The sequence below is a fragment of the Rhizopus delemar genome, genomic scaffold (genome assembly GCF_000149305.1).
Source record: "Rhizopus delemar RA 99-880 supercont3.2 genomic scaffold, whole genome shotgun sequence".
In the NCBI taxonomy this organism is placed as follows: domain Eukaryota; kingdom Fungi; phylum Mucoromycota; class Mucoromycetes; order Mucorales; family Rhizopodaceae; genus Rhizopus; species Rhizopus delemar.
The window spans coordinates 1767461-1790499 of NW_027137828.1; the positions used below are offsets into that span (position 1 = coordinate 1767461).

Below are 23039 nucleotides of genomic sequence, written 5' to 3' on the forward strand. Positions count from 1 at the left end.
AGCTTTCTTTGGGTGTCTATGTGACCAGCAACAGGATATTTAATTTTTTTTTTTTTTTTTTTTTACTAATTTCGCTTCCTCTGTCTTACGTCTGTCTTCTTCTATAGTACCTTTATGTATGAAAGGAAGATGGATAAGAAGCTTTCATTTTTATGCATTTGTGCCATACCATTCGAATTTCCATTTTTACCATTTATTACTTTTTATGATGGATGACTCCAAGTTTGTCTTGTGATATCTACATTTCTTTTTTGTTTAGAGAATGAATACAATACTTGGCTAATGCACCATTCAAGCTTATTTTCTCTTTATTTGATGCATTATAACTAAACTTTTTTTTTACTGTCTTTTCCCTCCATTTTGCTAACAAGGATCCAATGATAGAAATTAGGTCATAACATTTTGTTGTTGCAAATAATGTTCAAATTGAAGTAAAATAACATGAGGGCCAGCCGTAATCAAGTTTTATTAAAAGTGAATATATTAAAGGAAGGTATATGGTGATGAAATGGAGAGGAGTGGGCATATAAAGAATAATTCAAGCTTTTCTAGTCGATAAATGATGAATCACTTTTTCAATTAAATACATCCAAGCTTTTTGTTCAGCCTCTGTTTGAGTACGCATGATAAATTGTTGTTTACCGAGATTGACTTGGGGTGGAGCAATGCCATTGCCAGGCATAGAACCCGGCAAGACCGTACCGCTGCTATTCTCTACAGAGACTTCGTGTGTTGCCAATTGAAATCCATAGACTGCAGTCACCACCGGTGCCCTTTCCGTGTTTTTTCCTCGTTTGAAGGCAGCGGTCAAGACAGAGTGTTTTTTGATTTCGGTTATTTTCGCAATGACCTGAGATGATAGCGGTGAGATCTCTGCGTTTCTTAAATTGATAAGACCTTTGTATTGCAGCTTTTGCATTGTGGATTTCTTGTTGGAAGGTTTTGTCTTTTGACAGTAAAAGAAGTAGTCATTGTAGAGCAGGTAGGTGCGTGTGTCGTTGAATGATTGGGGATCGGATAGGTCGACGCGGGTGAGAAGGCCGGTGATGTAAAGTCGACGGGTGGATGTGACCGTGGCTGGACTGCTCAGGACGGATCTAGAGGCCTCTAATGCTCTTATATGAGCCAATCGATCCTTTATTCTATACAGACAGTTAGTGAGCGTCATTGTTCTATGGTTTTACAACTTACAAGTTTTTACGCTTCTTTTCATGGTATCTAAATTTTCCTTCGATCCGAATCAAAGCGCGATAATCTGGATGTGAAGGTTCTGTGACAGAGACGATACATGATAAAGCAGAAGCATAAGAGGAAATTCTTTGAAGAGGAATTTTTAAATAATAAAGTAAATCTCTCACGGGTTTATCTGATTTAAACATACATGACTAATCAAATGGGTTAATACACAGTATGAACAGTCTGCTGTCCTGGTCATTACCTCTAAAAACTTTATAAAAGAAGATGACTTTGAATAGAGAGTATTAATGCTGACAATTGTACTAGGGTATGAGTTTAAAAATGGTTCATACACAGACAAGTTCTCCAACTGAATGGGAATAAGGGATGAGTTTAAGAGGTAAATGAAATAAAGCTTACCAAACTAGAAAACACATCTGATATAAATTGAGTAGGTCCCCACATTTCAAGCCTAATCCAAATGAGTGCATTGATTCAATATTTGATTTGCTTACCTTTCTTTGAAATCGTTCAAGAATTGTCTGTGAATACGAATGAGGCTCAAGACTTGATCAATCAAATCATCCAGAGCGATTCGACTGCAGAGTTGTGGATATTTTGTAAATAAATCAGAATTATTTGATTCTTGAGTCCATCTTTGCAAATGAACCAGATAGACTTGATGAAATGCGATTAAATCCTGAACAAGCTGTTCTTCTGATTGGCATATTTGTTCAACAGTGTATTGCTTCTGTGAGACATTTCTTGCTGTATCTGCCACTTGTCTCTCTACAGACAATATTTAGTAAAAATAGATTTAATATCAATTCTATTACCATAACTTTCTGCTTCATTTTCATCATTAAAGTAGTAATAAATATCATCAATGATACCCAAGTCATCAATTAGCTGAGAATAATGACTTGCTGCATTCGTGTTTAGTTCATTGCCGCTTGGTGTCGATTGATAAAAATCTTTTTCAAATGCAAAAGTATCAAAAGATTGAAAGCTGTCTTCTCCACCACTGCTTGATGTTGCTATACTACTGGATGATAAAACAGAAGGTCTACGCCATGAATCGTCTGTTCTTTCATCAATACTTGAATAACTCATGTACAGCACTCTGAAATAATAATAATCAAAAAAGCCTTCAAAGGAAAAGAAAGAAAGAGAGAAAGAGAAAGTTTATTTTCGTATTCACTTTATCGTTTTTTTTTTAAGCTTTTTTGTAAGGGAAAAAAGAAAATACAGGGTATTACACGTGTAGTACTTATTTATATTGTGAACAAACTTCTTGTTCATATTTGATTTATTCTTTTTCTAATTTATTTTCATTCATCTTGTATTATTACTTGTATTGTTATTACCAGGTAAATGTGAATTTATTAAATAGAATGAGGAATGAAATTGGAAGATTGCTTTTTTATATTTTTATTTTGATTTTTTTTTTTTTCCTTTTTTTCTTCTTTTTTTCTTTTTTGTTGGTTATCAAAACAGTATCACTATCTTTGTCCTACTTTCTTAACTTGTCTATTCTTCCTCAAATGGGTTGTCTTAAACTTCTCTGACGCACATGACCCGACTATCTTTTTATTTTATTTTTTATTTTTTGCCTTCTTTTTTTAATTCTTACAAAAGATAACAGCTGAATGATTACTAACTATTAAACAAGGACTTATAAAAGCAAATCCTACTTTCTGTGTTCACTTATGATTCGGTCATTTGCTTCCGTATTTTTTTTTTATATATTCATATTAACGCGTCGTGTAAGTTATTGTTTTCTTTATACCTACAATGTAAAACCATATAGAAATTTATATAACTTTAAGGAATGCGTTTTTAAAGATGAGCGTCCTTACATAAAAAAAAAAGGTAAAATATTCTATTGCTTCTAGAAACTCTTCTTTATCAAACCTTACTCTTTTTTTTTTTTTTTTTTTTTTTTTTTTTTTTTTTCTTTACAATTGAACTCACGAGAGGATGAGAAAGACTTTATTAAACAAAGGGAGTAAATCATAAATTTAAATTTCTCACGTATCAAAAGTACCTTCTATTTCTTCTAGTCTTGTGTAAAAACCCGCCAACTTTGATATATTTTTATATTTTAGGAAAGTAGCCCATCGTCGTTAGAGATCGCGTGCTCATAAAAAAATTCTTAAAAAACCGTGTAACGAGTTTATTTGATCTTAAAGTTCAAGTCCTGGTAATACAGTGCCTGCAGCCATAAATGGTAGTCTTTTAAACAGCCAATCAGCAAAGATAAATTGCGACCTGTTGAAAGAATCAAATTGTAATGTTCTTTTTTTACATTCAAAGAGTCTATTGCTTAAAGGTTTTGCTACTGCAATATGGCTACATGCTTTTTCATCAAGACGGCGAGTGGGAAATATTAGATGAAAGAGATAAAGACGTAATAGACTAGATTGAGAAAGCTGATCCTTATCATTTTCAGACATCTACATCACTGAGAGAATATGAAAGATTGCAAATGGATGAGAAAGAAAAATTAAAAGAGCGATTGGATAAAACGATAAAGAGACCACAATGAAATAATGGTTCTTTCCAACAAAATATCTCACCCATCGATCAATGCAGTCACGCAGCGATCACAGGCACCAGAGCCTCCTACTAAATTGAAAAATATGCCCTGGCCCCAAGTAGTCCCTTTAGTTCGGCTTTGACCATCCAACCTTCCTTTTCTTAAAGGGGATACCCTTAAGGAACAATTGAAAATGAGTTTGGAACCTTATGACTCCGTGCTTGATTTGAGGTTTTTCGTACAATTCCACACCGATACCTATATAGGTACGGGCTATGCTATACTGAGTGTCTCAAAAAATGATGACAGATTCTCTCCCCTTTTTCACCATCTTCCTTGGTAACAGGCAGAAGATGAAGGCTTTTATGCTGTGTGAAGTGACATGCCGTCCCTGATTGTCCAAAAAAAATGTTCATTCTGTGTTTGTTGAAAATACCATGCTAGTGGCCATATTGCTGCTGAATGCGCAAAAAGCAAGACACTGTGGCTTACTTTTCTTTTCTTCCAACTATCAACTGCCAGACAACCTGATTCCGTCAAAAACTCGCATTATTCTATCCAAAATCAGTCATCCACAAAACGTTTAAGCTCTTTTCCATGTACTAGTGGTTGATGCTCCAGCTTCCACAGGTAAGGACAGAAGAGAGTTTTTTTTTTTTTTGATTTTGTGTTAGATGTCCTCACTTCTGTATCCGATATTGACCCACACCGGATCATTATCCTTGGTGACTTTATTCTTATCATCGTCTTAACTTGTCAAATCAAACATCTCTACAATGGGTATCCTATCTAGAAGAACTCTTCCACAATGTGATGCATAATGGGGGCAATAATAATATCCCACCTTTCCGCCGCGATGATGAAATCTACTCTACAATCGATTACATCTTCATTAGTAATCAGATGCGCCCAATGCTTAGGTCTACAGACATACACCGACTACATTCTTCATGGGATGATCATCAATTGCTCTCTCTCTCTCTCTCTCTCTTTCGATTAATCTAGGCCAAACTCCCACTGAGTTTGGTCTCTGGCGTGCCAGCCTCATTTTGGCTCAACACAAAAAGTGCCTCATACAACGAAAGCAACGACTCAGAGAGATTGTATCTTCTTTGCCTAGCCGGATGACAGCACAAGAACAATAGAACTATGTCAAATCTGAGATACGGCTGTTTACTCAACACGATGCAATTGACTACATCAACTGGCGTAAAAAGTCAATTAAGGTCTTACAACACAAGCGCAATGCTTTCCTCCGAAGCCAACCACCCACAGCCATCCGACTACAGTGTCCTCCTGTTTGAGCAGATCTGATCTGTTGTTCAATACAAAATGAAAAAGTCAGAGGTTAGTTGCCAGATTTTTGAGAGTTTTCATCAACTGAAAAGAACAATGAATGCAAATGAAGACCAGCGTGTTCAACCAAAGGGATAATAAACCTGTCAAAGACCTTGTTTGCCAGAGGAAAACATAGGCAGATGGGTGCATGTTGGCAAATCGAAAGAGAGGTTCAATAAAAAGAACGAGTCAAATGAGAAACAACGGGGAATTTTAGAAAATGAAAGGAAGGCGCACCGTTTACTTTCACGAGGTCATTGTCTAGGCTATTTCTTTTTCTTTTTTTTTGAACAAGTAAAGAAATGGTTCATCGATTTGCTATGAAAAAAAAAGGGGGGCCTTTATTATTTCCATTCTTTATGTAAAGCAGACAGCCAGCGATCTCTTTCCTCTCTATTTTTCGTTTTAAATATCCAGCATGTTCCCTTTTGACCCAAACGATGGCCCAATTTGAGCAAGGAAAGACTCTCTCTTAGGTCCGAAACAAAATGTCTTTGGGCCAACTGCCAGATCACAAACACACAATCGGACGTACGATCGTCCCCGGTCGTGATGCCCTCGGGATAGTAGCAAGCAGGCATCTTTTCCAATCGGACGAGTTGATCGAGCACGCATTCACAGCCCGTGTAGATGTAGGCCTTTTGGAGGTCAAGTAATGCTTTTCTCTTTTGGTATAGACCGCCGTCTTTGGATCGTGTGTCGAACAGGAGCAGGCAACTTTCTTTCGCGTTCTTGACCAGGACGCAATACTGGGCAAGGTAGTGTCGGCTATAATCCTGTTTGACGTAGAGGACACTGGAGAGCTGTGGGAGGGTAAGAGATCAAGTGATTTGAGGGGGGGGGATTCGGTGGAGGGTTACTTACAATGACATGATCGGAGGGTTCGAGGTCATTCGGGTGATGCTGTAGTTGTAATAGTCTTTTTCTGATCAAGCCAATCCATTCAATCTGACATTGTGTATCGGGTACTTTAAAGGACAACGTATGCTTGTTCTTTAGACGGATCTCAATCATCCTGTCCTCCGATCGATCGACGGATTCTACCTGGGAGAGATCAAGAGCTGATTTCGTATAGGCCAACTTGGACGGTGGCGGAGGAGGAATGGTAAAGGAGGAGATGAGTTGAGGTGCTGAAAAGTTGAGATGTTTCACCTTCTTCTTCAAACGGTTTGTGTTTCGCAAGATTAATCCTGAAGTCACTGAAAACCAAGTGTTTTTAGGGTTGGGTGTGTTTGTATGATAATAATCATCCAAGAATAACAATTGATTTCCAAACAAGATTGTATAGTGGGTTGTTTTATTACGTATCAGTAATCCTTCATAGATGATCTGTATTACATCATCAGCAAAAGAAATCAGAGCCGATTTGTTACTTGCCTTATTTGTGTATTTCTCTTGCCACCTTAATTCCAATTGATGGGTCTATGAATAAGAAAGTGATTAGATAACGACAGACTATGTTGGGTGTACCTGTTCTATAAGTTGGTATCCAATCAGATTGTCCTTTTCATCGATCGTCTCCACATAATCACCCAGTGTCCAACACAATTTCCATTCTTTTCTCACTGATGGCTTTGATGCGGTATCCGAATAAAGTATGTCCGACAACGCAGCGTGAATGTGCTTGAATGACAAGTTGGGTTCTTCTTGAGGATGCCTATAAGCCTTTCTGAAATAATCGAGGGGAATACGGATGACGGTCGGTGGTTGTTTTCTGACGGTGACATCGATATAGGATGGTATAGGTTTCTTTGTGGGTAGTCTTTGATAGATGGATTGATACCATGCTTTTGCATCGGATAGACGGCAAGATTGAAAATGAAACGAGATGACGTGTTTTGAATGCGTGTATTCAAGAGACCAAATACAATCGAGGGGAGAGACTAAGGAGAGTCGAACGGGACGAAGAGGAGGTTGAGGATTAAGATAGATGGTATGAGCTAGTCTGTTTGTTTTGATGGTCTATACTAATGATTCTCTTTTTAGATTTATGATTAGTTTCTGATTATGATTGTTTACTGTCGAATGGTATAGATCAAGTCTGTCTGTTCTCAATATCGCCTGAAACTGTCTCCATCTGAGTCGTGTCTTTCTCAACTTGATCTCTTTGACTCTTGTTCTCTTTTTAGCATACCACTGCTCTGTTCGAGTACATAGCACAAGTCCTTGTTTGATGATCTCATCCTTTTCATAGTGTCTTTGTTTTTTTTCAATAATGGGTATCATGAAGAGAAAAGAAGAGGGTATAAATAAAAAAAAAAAAAAAAAGGGAAAAGAAATGAGTTTTAAATAAAACATGAAATCGATTTCCTTTTGAAGTCCACTGCTCATTTTAGTGTGCTTTATTTTCTACAACAAGGGGATATTATTTACAAAAAGATTAATTCATTTTAAATTTGGATGGTAAATAACCTTTTCCAAACATGTTCCTCACAAACTTTTCAATCACTCTCTTTATCAGCTCATAATGACGAACAAAGCTTTCGTCTTCTAAAGATTTCATATTCTTTTTTTGTTGTTTTAAATATTGATACAAGTAATCTAATGCTATCTGAACTGTCGGTTGAGCATAATGAATCGTTAATTCACCGCACTGGTCAATCATTTCTTGATATATTTTTGTATCCAAAAATCGCATGAAGCTCGTTTCTAATAAATTATAAATCGACATTTTAGCAGGTTGAAATAAAGTCAAGAGATCATGACCCATACCGAGTCTATCCAGAATATTCCTTCTCACTTTATCATCCAAATTGACTTGAAGTTCTGCCTTGTTTGAAATAAAAGTATTATAGATTGAATGCACTGTTTCCTTTTGTTCTTTTAAAGAAGCCTTTTCAAACTGTTCTATTTCTAAAAAGAAAAACTAACAAGACATCAGCCATCTTTCTTTTTTTTTTTTTTTTTATTCCTTGTTTTATTTACCAAGTTTTCCGAGCTGTGTTCATCCAGCAGATAATATAAGAAATAACACAGTGGCACCTTGGATTCCAAAATTGCTTTTAATCCTTCCTTTTTGATTTCACAGACACAGACATCCACCGGTGTTGGTTCACCAAAGAAACAATTCAATTTATGAAATGATTTATTGACCTTTTTCTTGTAAATCTTGTGTACATCCATCGAGGGTTCTTCTATGGCTTGTATTGAATTCATCAAGGCTGCGAAACTATTACGTCTTGAAGAAGATGGTTTGATCATTTCTTCCGCAAGTGATGATCTTCTTGATTTAGAAATTGATTTTCTTGTTCGAGTGGATAATTGAAAATCATTATTTTCTTGAATCGATGCTCTACGTACTTTTGACATGAAATAAGAAAGAAAGGTCGAATAACAAAACCTGTCAAAATGAATTAAAAAATAAAAAATTTATAACTGGCAAACGGAACCAATGAAAACATAGGATGCATGCTGACTATCAATCTACTGAAACACATCCATTCGTATAAAGTGATCAACGTTGTTCCTATGACGAAGCATCCGAAATCTTTTTTTTAAAAAAAAAAAAGGGGGAAGAAAAAAATAAAATTAAAAAATCAAGTGGAAAGTAGAAATGAAGGATGTGATAAAGTGAATGTAAATCATTTTTATAAAATCATTCTCTTTCTCTCTCTTTTCTTTCTTTTTCTTTTTATCTGTGCCTGGTCGGCTTGGATAGTTTTGTATGACAACGCATCCATTGTTGCTAAAATTAGAAATCAGCCTTTCCACGTTGTCAAAAAGAAGGATTAAAATGGTTGAACCCCCGATATGGCGGGATCTCCTCTTTGATAAAAGGAGTATTGATTTGATGTCATCCAAAGGTGTATTAAAGTGCTATTGAACATGAGCAAGAGAGGATGTGTATTGTCTTGAATCCATCTCTTTTTCAACAACAGGTTCATCCTTCAATCCATACCTCATATTTCCCCCCTCTGATGGGGCATCTCACTTGCCCACTTTTTACTCTTCTTCAGGGAGAGAAGCTCCTTTCTTTTTTATTATTTTGCGCCTTGATGTAGACTCTGTTTGGTTGAAAAGAGATGAGGGTTAGGAGATAAAGAAAAAAAAGAGAATGTGTTGTTGCTTTTATTGAATGAGATGAGATGAATTTTAAATTATTTTTCTAATTGATAAGGTGGAGGAGGAGGTAAGAGTAGCAAGGATTCTTGACTTGCGTTTCGACTGCTGGGACAAGAAGTATCCGAACTGGATGCACTGCTGTGAAGTAAGACATCCCATCCTTTCTTTGTGAATCGAACACTTTTCTTTTTGTATTCCATATAACAAGGACAGATAAAGAATCCAGCCCGTTTCTTGATCAAGTCTTCTTCGTCTTCTTCATCCACAGTCGTATGAGAAAGTGCTTCTTGATAGGTAGGCAAGGTAACAAAGTCTTCTTTAAGTCGACAATCTAAGATGGTGATGGGTGTCTCTAAATGAATCTGTTTCTTTTGGACACTGTCTGCTGTGGATAATTCGAGATCGATCTTGAGATGATGTAAAAAGTTCATTTCTTTTGAATAAGTTGTATGATTCATTGTCAGACAGTTGGGAAGGGTAAAGATGAATTTATATTGAAATGGGGTAGATCCAAGGGGTATATGAGCATTCTTGCCTGTAATGGCACGTTTGATCTGTAAGAGATCGAGATCGGATGAAGGCAACATGGCCTGTCTGAGTTGTTCTCTGTCCGCCATGTCCGTCACTGACACCAGCTGAAGTTTGAAATCGTGCAGCTCAGCCTTTCTGGCACCGTACTCGGGTACTTGATACACTCTACGTTCGGTCAAGACGATATCGAGTGATTCCAGACAGACGTGCTTCATTTGAGTCGAGAGAACGATCGAGATTGGGAATTGAGTGCCAGAAGACACGGTGGACTTTTCAATGTAGAACGTAGCATCACACACTTCGCTTCGTCGTTCGGCTATGATGGAAGTCGTAGGTAGAGCATGAGAAGTGAGAGCATCAGCAGAAGGAGCTAATGTACGAAGCAAGAGAATGTTGTGTCGACATCTCAGGTTGGGTACACTCATACCAGGTCTTTGTACAGTCGCAGACACATAATAACTCACTTGAGCCATTTCATCTTCAATCGTTTCCACCAGACTGTTGGGTATCAAGAATTCAAATGGCCATCGGTTCAATCCAGGAAGAAGGGTGCCTTCGGTCTCCAAAATGATGTTTTGTTCCAAAATTGTCTTTTCATGATACACCTTACTTCCCCTCGGTCCTAATCCTTCTGGCCAAAACATGTTTGATTTACCAATGAGCTTCAAATTCACCTGGCTGGTCGTCATCGGTTTCGACAACACCAGTTCCACTTCACCTCTTAGCACATGGGTTGTGGGTTCCGTCGGTGGTCCTCTCAACAAAACAACAGGCTCTGCTAATATAATTGAAAGTTGTTTATTTCCAAACAATGGCATGGCTATTGGCATTTTTATTAAACAAAAAAAAAAAAAAAAAAAAGAAAAAAAAAAAAGAATTTATAAAAATTTTTTGTATAAAATTCTGACATGTTGGAAATAAAAGTCAGGCAGTCAATCCGACTTGTTACGATTCAATCCCGACCATAAAAAAAAAAACATGTTTATTTTCTGTTCTTTTCTTGATCCACTTTCTCTGGTGTCATTTGGATCCAATTTTATGTAATCCTACAGGGTCTGGAACACAAGATCCAAACTTAAAAATTGATTGGATGATGTTGGAGAATGAATTTATTGGGTGATTTTTTGTATAACTGATTTCCAACAGCCAATGAAATCGTGAGAAAAATCCCTGTTTGTGTTCAAGGCCGGAGCGTTCTTTGCACGTGCGTTCTCTTTTGACATGTTTTGCTTTTGAAATCATCCACAAGGCTATTCACTCGACCTTTTTTGCTTTAAATCATCCACTGCTTTGAACAAAAAGAAGAAGAGTAAAAAGAAGAGCAGAAAAAAAAAAGCAAAAAAAAGCAAAAAAAAGCAAAAAAAAAAAAAAAAATCATCTCATATCGGACTTGCAGTCCATCCTTGAATGAAATACAGCAACAATAAAAAGGCAAGGCAACATGAATTTCTTTTTTTATCTTTTATTCACCGTATGTCTACACTCGACCACACGTCTTCCGAGTTGTTCAATAGCCCAAGCGACAGCATCCGCTTGAATCCTGTGACAGTTATTGATGACCAACTTTTGAAGCGATCCCCTTTGACTCTCGACGACCTTCTTGAGACCAAGACCGGTGAGATGCCGACTTTGAGAGACATCCAATCGTTTCAATTGATTTCGATTGGGAAAACTAGCCAACACAGCATCCGTCATTCCCTGAGATTGCGTGATTTTTAAATCTTCCAGTTTGGGACAGGCAGACAGGAGGGTGATCAGGTCCTGTTGATCGAGATCCAAGGTGCTGGTCAGATAAAGTGTCTGAAGTTCATTCAGTCCGACCAGTGCCATCTTGGACAACAAGGGTCCTAAGCCGGTATGATTGGCAATGGCGATGGTCTGAAGTGAATTGGACGAGAGGAAATTGTGTTCGATCAAGCTCGCACTGGTCAGTGAGACGGTACGCAGGTGGATGTGTCGTAAGCAGAGTTGAATGGGATGGAAAGCAGCCACCGGACTCGAGTTCAGGTGATGAAAGCTCAAGATGACTGATTCTAGTTTGGGACAGTGGACATGAAGTGCATGATAAAATCGATTGATGTCCATCGTACGCATCGTTAATTGAAGGAGACGTAACTTGGGAAAATAAGACAAGAGTTTAAATAGGCTACTGTCTGACACTTGCTCTGATTCTAGATTCATTCTTAATTCTATGACGTCTGTCTTGTATACGCTTCTTGCTTCCACTCGTTCATCAAAACCACGGTCTTCTTCAATCACCGACTGGATCTTCAAGATTGAAAGTCGTTTTAATTTTGTGCAATATTTTAATACGTGATCAAAGATGTCATGTATACCAATTCCCCAAGTGTCATCCAGGTTTAAATCAACCAGGTTTTTACCCATCAATCGAAGTGTACGCAAGAATAAGGCATGAGGTGGGTGACATGCTTTTAACTCTAATCTGGATTACAATCATCACTTTCTCTATCAATCTATTTACCTAATCTCTCAAGATATTGACAATCCTCACTAATCACAAGCTTTAATACCTTTTCCATCAAGCCCTGTTCAGCATCGGATAAAGTCAATCGTCTCACATGTCGACCTTGAGCATAGGTCATGTATCTCTTCACAATCTGTCCACTGATCTTTTTATTCTCAAAATCTAATTCTCGCCACATACCACTCCAACTCAGTGCAAATGCATGCCAAGACTTACAAACCGCCATACACTGCACCCGTCGATCAAACGAGAGATAAGAAAAGATCATGGCCTTGATATCATATGGCAAGACCATCATGAAATCAATGCCAACAGCAACCGCTCTTTCTGCACTTTTCTTCATGGTCTCAATCAATCCGTATCTTTTATCTTCCCTATCCACTCTTTCCAGTGCAAGATCATACGCCTTCATGGCCCCCTTGAATTTCTTTTGAAGCGATAAAATCTTGCCTGCTCTTAAATAACCTCTGGCATCCCTTGGTGCAACTGTGATTGTTCTCTTTGCATCCCGTAGAGCTGAAGCATAATCCTTTAATTTCTCAAAACAAGCCGCACGACAATCAAGCATCGTGACTTGATCAGGTTGCATGCCAAGTGCACGGGTGAAGAGAGCAGTTGCTTCTTCAAATTTCGATTGCTTGTAGGCTTCTTGTGCATCTGAAAACACTTTATGCCACATTTCATCTACTTCTGATTTTGATTTCTTTTGTGTTGCTGATTCACTGGATCCTGTCTGCTTTCTTTTGTACATGTTGAAAAGAGAGAAATACACTATTTTTTTTTCTATTTTTATTTTTTTTTTATTTAAAAGGAAATTTATTCGAGTGCCGTCTATGAAAAAAAGAGAGAAAAGCTCTAAGTATGAACGAGTTGGAACTAAGCAAGATTGTTATGCAGGTAAGCTCATTTGTATCTACAAGTCTCGATAGAGGCCACTGATACGAGAGAAAAGACCAAGTACGACAGAGAAGGCTGATGTCTAGCTTAAACCATTGGGATAAGTGGTGCGATTGAAGCAGTGGGAAAGAAAGAGACAAGACGATGTGATCAGGTAGAGTGAATGAGTATAGAATGAACTTGGCTTGAAGAATATGAGAGTATTTACAAGTTTCATTTGCGAAAGCAACGTGTTTTATTATTCAAGTGTGGAATAGAGTCATGATTGCTTTCTGCTTGAAACAACTTTGCCGCAAAGTTTACTACCTCCCCTTGTCAACTATTTGTATCTCGAGACCTCCGAATTGAATCACACTAAAACCTAAACGTGAAGCCAATCACTTAAGTCTTTTTAAACTTTTGTTTAATATAAATAAATAAAGATAATATGTTATTGAAACAGACTCGATTTGTGGCAGAATGCGAATGATGATTTGCTGTAATTAGTCTATTTATGAAAGAAGAAAAGCTCAAGCAAAGGCTTATCCCTGCTCTTTTTGTAGCATGCTTGCAAAGGATTATGATATGAATAGACTGCAAGTAATAAGTTAAAAAATAAAACTTTTTCATCCAAAATGGGTAAACGCAAACTTTAATCTTTTCAAACTTGTTGAATTACAAAAGATTTGAAAGCTATGACTTGTAAGAGACTTTTGGAAAGAGATCTTTATAAAAGGTGTATGTAAATAGCTAATGCTTTTAATTTTAAAAAAATTAAAAACTGGTTTTAAAGTAACTTTAATGTAACATGCGATAAAGAAGTGGTAGTAAAACCTGTTGTTTTAATGCGACTTATAACAAATTAATTTCAACAACCGAAGCCAAAAATCTTTTTTTTTTTTCTACTCTTCTTATTCACTTTAATAATGTCCAGTTCTTGCAGTATACCAGAATTCGTAAAAAAGTTATTCAAGTAAGAGAAACACTAGAAAATTAAAGCTCATGCTTACTAAGAAACTATACAACTTGGAAATAGCATGTTGGAAGAAAATGCCTATCCGCAAATATTCTCCTGGGGAATAGAAAACGATACTTTTGTTGTTAAAGACCCCAATGAGTTTGCTAGATACATCTTGCCAAAACATTTTAAACATTCTAATTTTGCGAGTTTTGTACGTCAGTTGAACAAGTATGACTTTCATAAACTAAGACTACCTGAGGATGGACAGCGTGTTTATGGTGATCAGGTACATACACACATAAACACGTTCTTTTTTAACTTGAATTTTTTTTTTTTTCCTTAGGCATGGGAATTTCAGCATCCTAGTTTTAAGCGTAATAGACAAGACTTGTTGGAAGAAATAAAGGTAGAATATCTGATGAGTGGGGTGATTTATTAAGCAGGTCTATATTTTTAGAGAAAACCTTCTGGAAAGACTTCACACCCTATTCCTCAAGCTACATCGGATACAACTGTGAATCTTTCAGGAGTCAAACCACAAAAAGTTGAAGAAAACTTAAAATCACATGCAGCTAGCCTTCAAAAGGAAATCGATGGTCTGAAAGAGACACAAAAGGACATGACAAGTACATTAGAGCAATTTGATAAAAAGTACGCTTCAATTCTGCAAAACATAAAAGGCTTTAAGAGGAATATGGAAGAGCAAGATGCGTTAATGAAGGATATTATGCATTTTGTATCGAAAAAAAGTATGAAAAAAAACCCCCTTGTTTCATGTTGAACTTGACTTACCCTTTCTATTTCTATACACAAAGAACCAAAGATGATGGACAAGGGATTATCAAATATTATACATCAGTACTGTGATCTGACGAGTAGAAGTGAAATGCAGTTAAGTAGAATCAGTAGAGCTATTGAGTCACCTAGTGAGATTGACTCAATCATGCAAAACACATTACATGTATCTATCAATTCATCATCTTCATCATCCGTCACACTAACCTCTTTATCTTATCCAGCGTCCCTCTCATCATCTTCACTAACAAATATCTCTGGTGTTTGTGTTGATTAATACTGTGTCTGTATGTTTTTATTGGCATCCAATTAGTTTAGTTTTATCGTTCTGTGATTCTTGAGATGATATTCATTAAGCTGACTCAAATAGGCGAGTGGTATCATTGATGAAGGAGAATTCAGTACAACAGGTCGAGAAATACATCAGTCCATTCCTGTTTAAACTTTTAAGGAACTTTTGATATCTTCATTGAAGGATGTCACGTCCAACTGGTATTACACATACAGCATTATGTTTATTTAGTAAAACAAAACTATAAAGAATAGTAAACTGAATGTAATACATCAACTAACGCTTCTGGATAATGGCAGTAAAGACATGAAAGAGACACTGATCGTATAACAATCATCATCTACACCAAAACTAAACAAACACAGTCACCAACTTATCCATACAACCCTCAAACTAGTATACCCCCCAATCTTATATGTAAATCAAATCTTGTTCTCGTATTTAAATACAGTTCCTGAATAAATCGCTCTTTCAATGTGCACAGCCCTTTGGGTCACTTTTAAAACCGCGTTGTCATGCTTTTTTTTTTTTCGCAAACACCCATGATTCATTGATAAAAATCAAATATTATGAATTTATTATTATTGTGTATTATAGTGAACACAAAGACTTTTTTTGATGAAACAACTGAAAATGAAAATACTTTATTCATTGAAATCATGGAAAGTTTAGCTTAATTCAATAGTCCTCATTTGATCTTTTGAAAATAGACACTACTCCGAAATACATGATGACTTTGATATTGTCCCTGAAATTAGTGATCACAATGACGTCAAGGATGCTTTACTGCTCTTGTTGGCTGGAGGCAGAACAAGACAGTGAGTGATGGTATATAGGTTGGTAAACATATCGATACCCACTTCATGGCTCTCTGTGGTGTCTATACGACTAATAAAGGCTCATCTGGTATGAACTTGGCGGCATCTATGATACGAGGTTCAATAAAGATAAAATGATTTAGAAAGTTGATGCCAACCACTCTGTTCGTTTAATTTGACAAGATGAAAGAAGATCAAACACCCATTTACAAAGCCACGGACAGTAAACAAAGACTGTTCTTGATAGGACTCTGAACACCCCATGTTCCACTTTGGTTACTGCTAACTCTTTTTATGGTCGCCACACTATTTGCAACTTTGCTACACGAAATATCAGCTGGTCAGCTGTCTTCCGTTTTGATATTCTTGATAAGTCATCTCAAGACATGGATTGTATTTCAGTAAAACATGTCACCGACATACATACGGATAGGAAGCCACCTCAAAGAGGATTTGACCCCTTGAAATTCAGCTCAACCAGACACTAGGTAGCACACGCTAAAACGAAACAATCTGTTTTGACGTCCAAAGTATCCGAATATATCAGCATCACTTACGTCAGTTGGAGAATACAAATTAAATGAAACGCGTAAACAGCATCTACTTGTACTCTCTACGCGTACTTTACTTGTTATCATTTGTGTGTTTGTGTTCAGCTGAACCTGCAGAGATATCAGGCATAAATGACGTTTGATGATTGATGTGTCAAAGCCCTCTTTGTCGAAAGATAGTAGTAGATGTGGCGGACATCATGATTCACATCCTATTTGCGCAATTCCCACCAATGTAAACGGGTACAGTATTTCATTCATTGAATCTGAAGGTTATACAAGAGTTCAATTAGAAGAAACCATTCGTGGCTATTCTACAAGTCAGTGACAATATTCTGGTCTTTTTTTTTTTTTTTTTTCATTAATTAAAAACAACCAATGAAAAATACTTGTACCTCATCAAGTTCTAGATTAAATAAAAAGTTTAACCCAGGAAATTAAAAAAATTGGGACCTGAGTTCAATCAAAAAACTAAAAAAGGTTCACTACAGCATGTACTTTTATTTTCTTAAAAAGTAATAATAACAAAGCAATGTAAAAGTGGCTTTCATCATAATTGAACATAAAGGCACTTTTATTTTCTATTTATAAATCAAAGCACAAAGTAACATGAAAAAAAAAAAAAGAAAGAAATTCCAAATAAGGCAATTAAAAGCTTATTACGTTCGTTCCAGACCTCCCCCATTTGAATGGTAGTTTTGGCATATAAATAGCTTCCTTTTCTTTTCTCTTTCTCTCTTTTTCTTTTCGTTTCTTATTGATGAATAACGACAAAAGACACTCGATTGATCCAATTTCCAAATGGACAAAAGTATTACAGCTACTTTCTCCTCCGAATAAAAAACGAAGATCGACAACGACCGATGAGATGAAGAAACTGTATAGAAGAGGCATATATATACCAGACCCAATACTAGATGAACCTCAAAATGCATGGCAATTACGTGAACTTTATCGTATCACTTCTGAAAAGCTTCAAACTTCTCCTGTTCCGTTGTATAAATCAGTTCACTTGAAGCGTCTGCTACATCAATTGAAAGATAAACAAGGTCTTTTATTCAAAAAAGAAGAAGAAGAGGATGATGTTCCTTTGGGTACCCTTATTGAAAAACGTCAAGTCTCACTGATCCTACCTGTCCTTCAGCCGTTACAGCCCTGTTATTATAGTACAACAAATCAAAGATTCCCTATTCAATTAATGTAAATTCATCTCTTCTTCATCCTGTACATAATTTAGCAATAAAAGATTATTTTTTTTCATTCATCAAACTTCATGAACCTCTGCATACGTCACAGGGAATGACACTATTACTGCTCATAAGGAAAGGAGTAGTTTATTAAAACCTTATTTGTTCGTAGGCGCAATACAACAAAAAAAAGGGCTGTTTTTTTGTTTGATATGCGCATAAATCTTAAATCATTGTCAACTGCAGAATAATTTTGTTCTTAATCTCCTTTTATTTCTTTTTCCTTTTATTTTTATTGCATTATGCTTGGGTTTTGGAGAAAATACGATTTTGTATTAATTTACAAACATGTCATTGTTTATTAATCATTTGTTAAAAATTAACTATTTCGTATTTCCTATTCAATGACAGTTTAAGCATTTATATTTTTAACCTTAACCGGAGTCATGTTTCACAAACTAAGCACATTAACTCCTCTTTACAACAGAGTAAACTAGCATCATTTTATTTGTATCAGACTGGATGCAATGCTAACCAGAAGGGGAACAAGGAAACAAATACGTTACTTTTCCTTAATCAAGTTCAAGGGCTGCATATTCTGCTTGACTTATACTTGACCTGAAGGTCTAATCAAATTCCAAATGGACAGCATCAACAAGTATATGCATCATTTCCTGCTTTTTGACCTTGATGTGTGATATTCCCATGTGGTGGTGCCTGCATATTTGTTCTTGTAAATCAATGAGTGTAGGAGGCATTTCTCTAATTGTAAGTGCTTCTTTATTTCTCCTCGCTTTTTTTTATAGAAAGCGATCAGTTAAAATGAATAGTCTGATGGTTTATGACTATCATGAAGGATAACGGAGAAGCTTTAGAGCTCCTTTGTAGGTTTTTCGTTTATAGCTCGCTTACTATCATCCTAACCTTGGCTAAACATACGTTGAAGGCTATTTTTACATGATAAATACTTTTTTTATTTAAAATTATTATAAAGCGAAAAGAGAAAGTTTCGTAAAAAGGCTATGTATATAGAAACAAGGAATTTAGGCAGAACATTCAGCAATTTTGCTAGAGCCATCCAAATTGACACAAACGTTTTTAGGGGTATTGGAAGCCTTGGTGATTTTGACACCAGACAGAGTGAAATCAGTACAAGGTGTTGAGGTAGAACAGTTGATGCTGACAATAGGGTTGCCGTCGTTAGATGCAGAACTAAATTCAAGAGTAAATACAAGGTTGATACAAAAAAGAGCAGTTTATCTTACCCAGTGATATCTGAAATGACAACATCGCTAATAGACAAAGAGGTCTTGTCATTGTTTGTACAGTAGTTCATTTGGTTCTTGTCACAGTAGTGAGTGGTGATGAGGATAGGGTTTTCAACATTATTAAGTTCAACATTGTTAAACTTGATGTCTGAAACCGAACCCTTTCCACCAGGCCAGGTCTTGATTCTGACACCATTCTGACAATCGTTACAGACACTGTCATGAATACGAACAGTCTTGACGTGTTGGTTAGCACCACCCTTGCCAAGGGAACCAACACTGAAGCCGTGGCCGCCATTACAAGTAATCTTAGATAAAGTGACATTGGTAACCTCTAAAAGGGAGATGAGTAATCTCACAAGACATTCCTTTTTTTCGATTTACCTTCATTAATAGCAAGACAGTCATCACCAACAGTAAGTTTGGAATTTTGGAAAACGACATTGGAGGATCTGGAGACGTCTAAGGCATCGGTGTTCTTGGGACGCAAACTGCTGGTAGAGGCAGTATGGAGAGTGATGTTGTTAATAAGGACATCAGTGGCGTTAGTAACACCCATATGGGCCCTGGGAGAGTTGATGATGCTGATATCAGACACACTTGAATGATTGGCTGAAATACGGAGAACAGTAGGAGCAGTATGGTCTTGGGCATCATACCTTTTTCTTTATATCAGCAATATAATCAAAGACGAAATATTAAAAACTTACCAAGCTTGACCATTACCATTGATGACACCACCACCATACACCTTCACGTTGGTACCAATGAGTTGAATATATGATTTTAAACCCTTGACTGCCTTGTCAAAGCCAGGCAACTTAATTGTTCCAGCAAGTTCAATGTTTACATTCTTAAGATCAGAAAGAATAAGGATACCGTTCAAGTTGTAGGTAGTGTCTTTGGAGAAAACGACGGTACCACCGTTTTTACAGTCTGAAAATGCTTTAGTGATAGCAGCAGTATCATCAGATCCGCTCTTGGCTACAGTACAAGTAGTAGCAGCAGCAGCAACACCATTAGCACCCAACGAGAGTAATAAAAGGGCAGTAACAGAAGAAGTTAAAGAGAGAAATTTGACCATTGCTTTTTTTTATGGATTTTTTATAAAATTATTACGCGCCTTTTTATACAGATAGGGAACATTTTGATCTTGATTATGTCAAAAGAGCGGCTTTAGTACATGTACTACTTTATTTCAAAGTGGGTTACAGTTTAATAAAAAACATTATATTGGCAATTCAAATTTGACGGAGATAGTTGGAAGCAGAAAGACAAGTGCTACGTATACATTTTCAGGGACAGAGTCTACTTTCTTTGGAGAAAGAAAAAGTAATTCATCCTCACTTGATCGTTTTTAATTCGTCATTTGGGAACTTGATCTTATAACAAGCATTATCTTCAAAATTGGCGATGTTATGAACGTATATAAGTTAACAGAGCAAAACTGTGAACAAGATTATTCTATTTAATGTTACTCTAGCTTGTACACTCAGCTACTTCAATGTTTGTGCATCCATGCTAGGTATCACAAGTTATCCGAATTAAAGTGTTCCTTCTTTCCTATCGCATCTTTTATCTCGTTATTTTTTTTACAACAATGGCTCATATAATGGTTTTAACATTCCGAGACCTACAGGGAAATCATTGAGGACGATCAAATTGAATGCTACTACCCTACTCATTCACTGCTTAAGTTTATCCTTATTAGTAATACATTGAAACAAGATTCAGCTCCGAATTTAAGAAGGTTTCAATAGTCTTTACGAAGAGTAATTGCTTCTTATGCTAGTGGAAAGGATTGCGTTGAATTTTAATCCACCTACTGATAAAATAGAAAATCAAAAGAATCAAACGCTTGCTTGACTGGGGAATTTCCTAATTGTATTGAATTGTGATAAAATCTGTAACATAACCAGTGAGAACTTGATGGAATATTTGCAACAGATAAGCGCTGATCTTCCTTCTAATTGGAATTGATGACAATATTGAACTAAGATGAGTAGGCTAGTGTTCCTAGCAAGCACTTTGGCTTTATAGTCACAAAAAGTACTAATGAATACATCGTTCAGTGGGATATTACCTTCTCTTTCTAGAAAGCTATTCTGCTTTGGCTGAAATATGTCAATAAAACCAATACATTGAAGATAATCGTCACTGTCTTGAACCTTATTAAGACTGTCTGAGTTAATTTGAATAGACTTGTTGCACGAAAAAAAAAAAAAAAAAAAAAAAAACTTGCTAGCAGCAACTCAAAAAGATGGTTTGATTTTAATAATGTTATTAATTCACTAAACACGCTGCTTTCGCTCCATTTTTTTTGCGCATGGTTGTATAGCCATGAGCTTTGTTCTTGGAATTTTTATTGTATATATTCTTTGGTTTTGGCTGCTGAAAACATCCCATCCAGTACAACCATATCTGACTTCTTCAAGGCAGAACAGCGCACAAGCTGTTACGGAATAGAATTGGAATAAATGTAGCTGCCTTTAGTTAAGACCCTGATTTAATATACATATAAATAATTTGAGAATAAAAACCCGGTAAGATTCGCTTGAAATTTGAAGTTTTACTCGAATATTACACACACTTGAAATCCGATTTTACCTAAAAAAAACTCATAGCAAAATTCGCGCTGTACTTGATATGATAGACTGATTTTCTTTAATCATTACAAACTTATTTGTTGTTATTGAAAGAAAGCATGCTTATTCATGTACTTTACAGTATTGTTTGTAGAAAAACTTATCATTTAATACACTTCATTGGCTTAAAAACAATATATCGAGCTTTAAAATATGCTTTTTATTGGATAATAAACTTTATATTGAAATACGATTTTTATACTTCTTTATGCCTTTTGAAGGGCTAAATGCTGTACCATTTCAACCTTTTAGTAAAATAATATAGCAATCACCCATCCATCTGCAAGCATCTTTTTTTTTTTAAAAAAATTATACTATTCGATGTGTAATAAATAAAATTAAGTTTAATAAAGGCCTTTTAAGTTGCCCTTCTTGAGAAAAAAAACCTTCGGGTAGTTAAATGTATAAAGAATAAGTAGCAAAGAATAAAAAATAAAAGCATTACGGATGAGCAACAGGATAACTACAAAATAGTCTTTAAGTTAAACATCTTGTAGAGTATCTTATAAGAATTTTACTTACTCTTAAGCTTCACTTTAGTAAGATAAACCCAAAGTCATTAGTAATCCTGTAAATCGTTGTCTAAACATATGGATGAGTAAAGTCGTTTTTAATAACAGTAAAGCTCCTTACGAAAAAGCCATAAAATTACAAGCAGAAGCATATCAGAATAGACTATATATCCATAAAGAGCAAGCTCTTAAGGAAATAGTATACATTTAGTGAACAAGATATTAAACGTTTCCTTGACTTGCAATTTTAATACATGGATCCACGAAAATAATCCTTTTATTCTTACGCAACCTACTTGGATAATTTATACTATTTACATTTTTTTTTACCTGAAACAGGAAGAGGGCTTAAAGCAAATAAAAATAATATTAGATGTATTACTGCAGTTTAATGAATAAATACCTTTTAAACAGTAATCATGGAATAAACATAAAAAAAAAAGATGGAGAAATCTTTATAATGACTGTATTGAGAATAAATCTAAGGCACCGAAAAGTAGCACCGACTACAAAATATACTGATATGCACTCTTTTCAGGTACAGTTAGCCATTTTTCTGAGGTAATCCTAGCCAAAAATAAAAATACCTTTAGCCAATAGGGACTTAGTTACAAACATCAGCAATTCTACTATATGGGTTCTCTCCTGTCATCAAACGTTCTCGCTTGAACTTTCCCTTTACCAAAGCCCAAAATTGCTCTATGGGGTCCAGCTTGGGAGAATAAGCTGGTAAATGCATCAATCTATATCCTCTTTTTCTTGATTTTCCGTTTCATTGGCTGCAACTTATGGGTTGATGTGTTGTCAAGCACTAAATAACATCCTTTCAGGTTCTCGTCTGTTACATTTAAAAGTTCATTCATAAACTTGACAAAGTGAGCAGAGTGGTGCCTTTAGGAACATTAGCTCTGTCCTCTGATGTAGGTGAAGTAGCTTTCTTTTTCCTTTTGTTGTTGGTTTTCCTTTTTTAGGGACAGCCGTAACAAGAGTTTATTCATAAACA

General features: G+C 36.0%; 8 protein-coding genes across 8 annotated transcripts; 2 read left to right on the top strand and 6 right to left on the bottom strand.

Annotated features, from left to right (window-relative positions):
* Nucleotides 1–538: 538 nt before the first annotated feature.
* RO3G_02904 (uncharacterized protein) lies at nt 539–2289 on the bottom strand (the record flags this gene model as incomplete). Its single annotated transcript, XM_067657495.1, has 6 exons — nt 539–1142; nt 1192–1385; nt 1439–1465; nt 1597–1648; nt 1692–1965; nt 2013–2289. 6 exons carry the CDS (start codon nt 2287–2289, stop codon nt 539–541), a joined length of 1428 nt encoding a protein of 475 aa, XP_067513596.1.
* Nucleotides 2290–5821: 3532 nt separating this feature from the next.
* Nucleotides 5822–7279, bottom strand: RO3G_02905 (uncharacterized protein; the record flags this gene model as incomplete). Its single annotated transcript, XM_067657496.1, has 3 exons — nt 5822–6475; nt 6524–7015; nt 7073–7279. 3 exons carry the CDS (start codon nt 7277–7279, stop codon nt 5822–5824), a joined length of 1353 nt encoding a protein of 450 aa, XP_067513597.1.
* A 154-nt stretch (nt 7280–7433) lies between these two features.
* RO3G_02906 (uncharacterized protein) lies at nt 7434–8362 on the bottom strand (the record flags this gene model as incomplete). Its single annotated transcript, XM_067657497.1, has 2 exons — nt 7434–7919; nt 7979–8362. 2 exons carry the CDS (start codon nt 8360–8362, stop codon nt 7434–7436), a joined length of 870 nt encoding a protein of 289 aa, XP_067513598.1.
* A 788-nt stretch (nt 8363–9150) lies between these two features.
* Nucleotides 9151–10335, bottom strand: RO3G_02907 (uncharacterized protein; the record flags this gene model as incomplete). The annotated part of the gene is made up of 1 exon (XM_067657498.1): nt 9151–10335. One exon carries the CDS (start codon nt 10333–10335, stop codon nt 9151–9153), a length of 1185 nt encoding a protein of 394 aa, XP_067513599.1.
* Nucleotides 10336–11101: 766 nt separating this feature from the next.
* RO3G_02908 (uncharacterized protein) lies at nt 11102–12882 on the bottom strand (the record flags this gene model as incomplete). Its single annotated transcript, XM_067657499.1, has 2 exons — nt 11102–12084; nt 12129–12882. The coding sequence occupies 2 exons, from the start codon at nt 12880–12882 to the stop codon at nt 11102–11104; spliced, it is 1737 nt and encodes a 578-aa protein (XP_067513600.1).
* Nucleotides 12883–13933: 1051 nt separating this feature from the next.
* On the top strand, nt 13934–14749 carry RO3G_02909 (uncharacterized protein; the record flags this gene model as incomplete). Its single annotated transcript, XM_067657500.1, has 4 exons — nt 13934–13980; nt 14044–14254; nt 14312–14374; nt 14426–14749. The coding sequence occupies 4 exons, from the start codon at nt 13934–13936 to the stop codon at nt 14747–14749; spliced, it is 645 nt and encodes a 214-aa protein (XP_067513601.1).
* A 2476-nt stretch (nt 14750–17225) lies between these two features.
* On the top strand, nt 17226–17628 carry RO3G_02910 (uncharacterized protein; the record flags this gene model as incomplete). Its single annotated transcript, XM_067657501.1, has 2 exons — nt 17226–17235; nt 17342–17628. 2 exons carry the CDS (start codon nt 17226–17228, stop codon nt 17626–17628), a joined length of 297 nt encoding a protein of 98 aa, XP_067513602.1.
* A 1026-nt stretch (nt 17629–18654) lies between these two features.
* RO3G_02911 (uncharacterized protein) lies at nt 18655–19963 on the bottom strand (the record flags this gene model as incomplete). The annotated part of the gene is made up of 4 exons (XM_067657502.1): nt 18655–18823; nt 18877–19213; nt 19264–19491; nt 19606–19963. 4 exons carry the CDS (start codon nt 19961–19963, stop codon nt 18655–18657), a joined length of 1092 nt encoding a protein of 363 aa, XP_067513603.1.
* Nucleotides 19964–23039: the final 3076 nt, after the last annotated feature.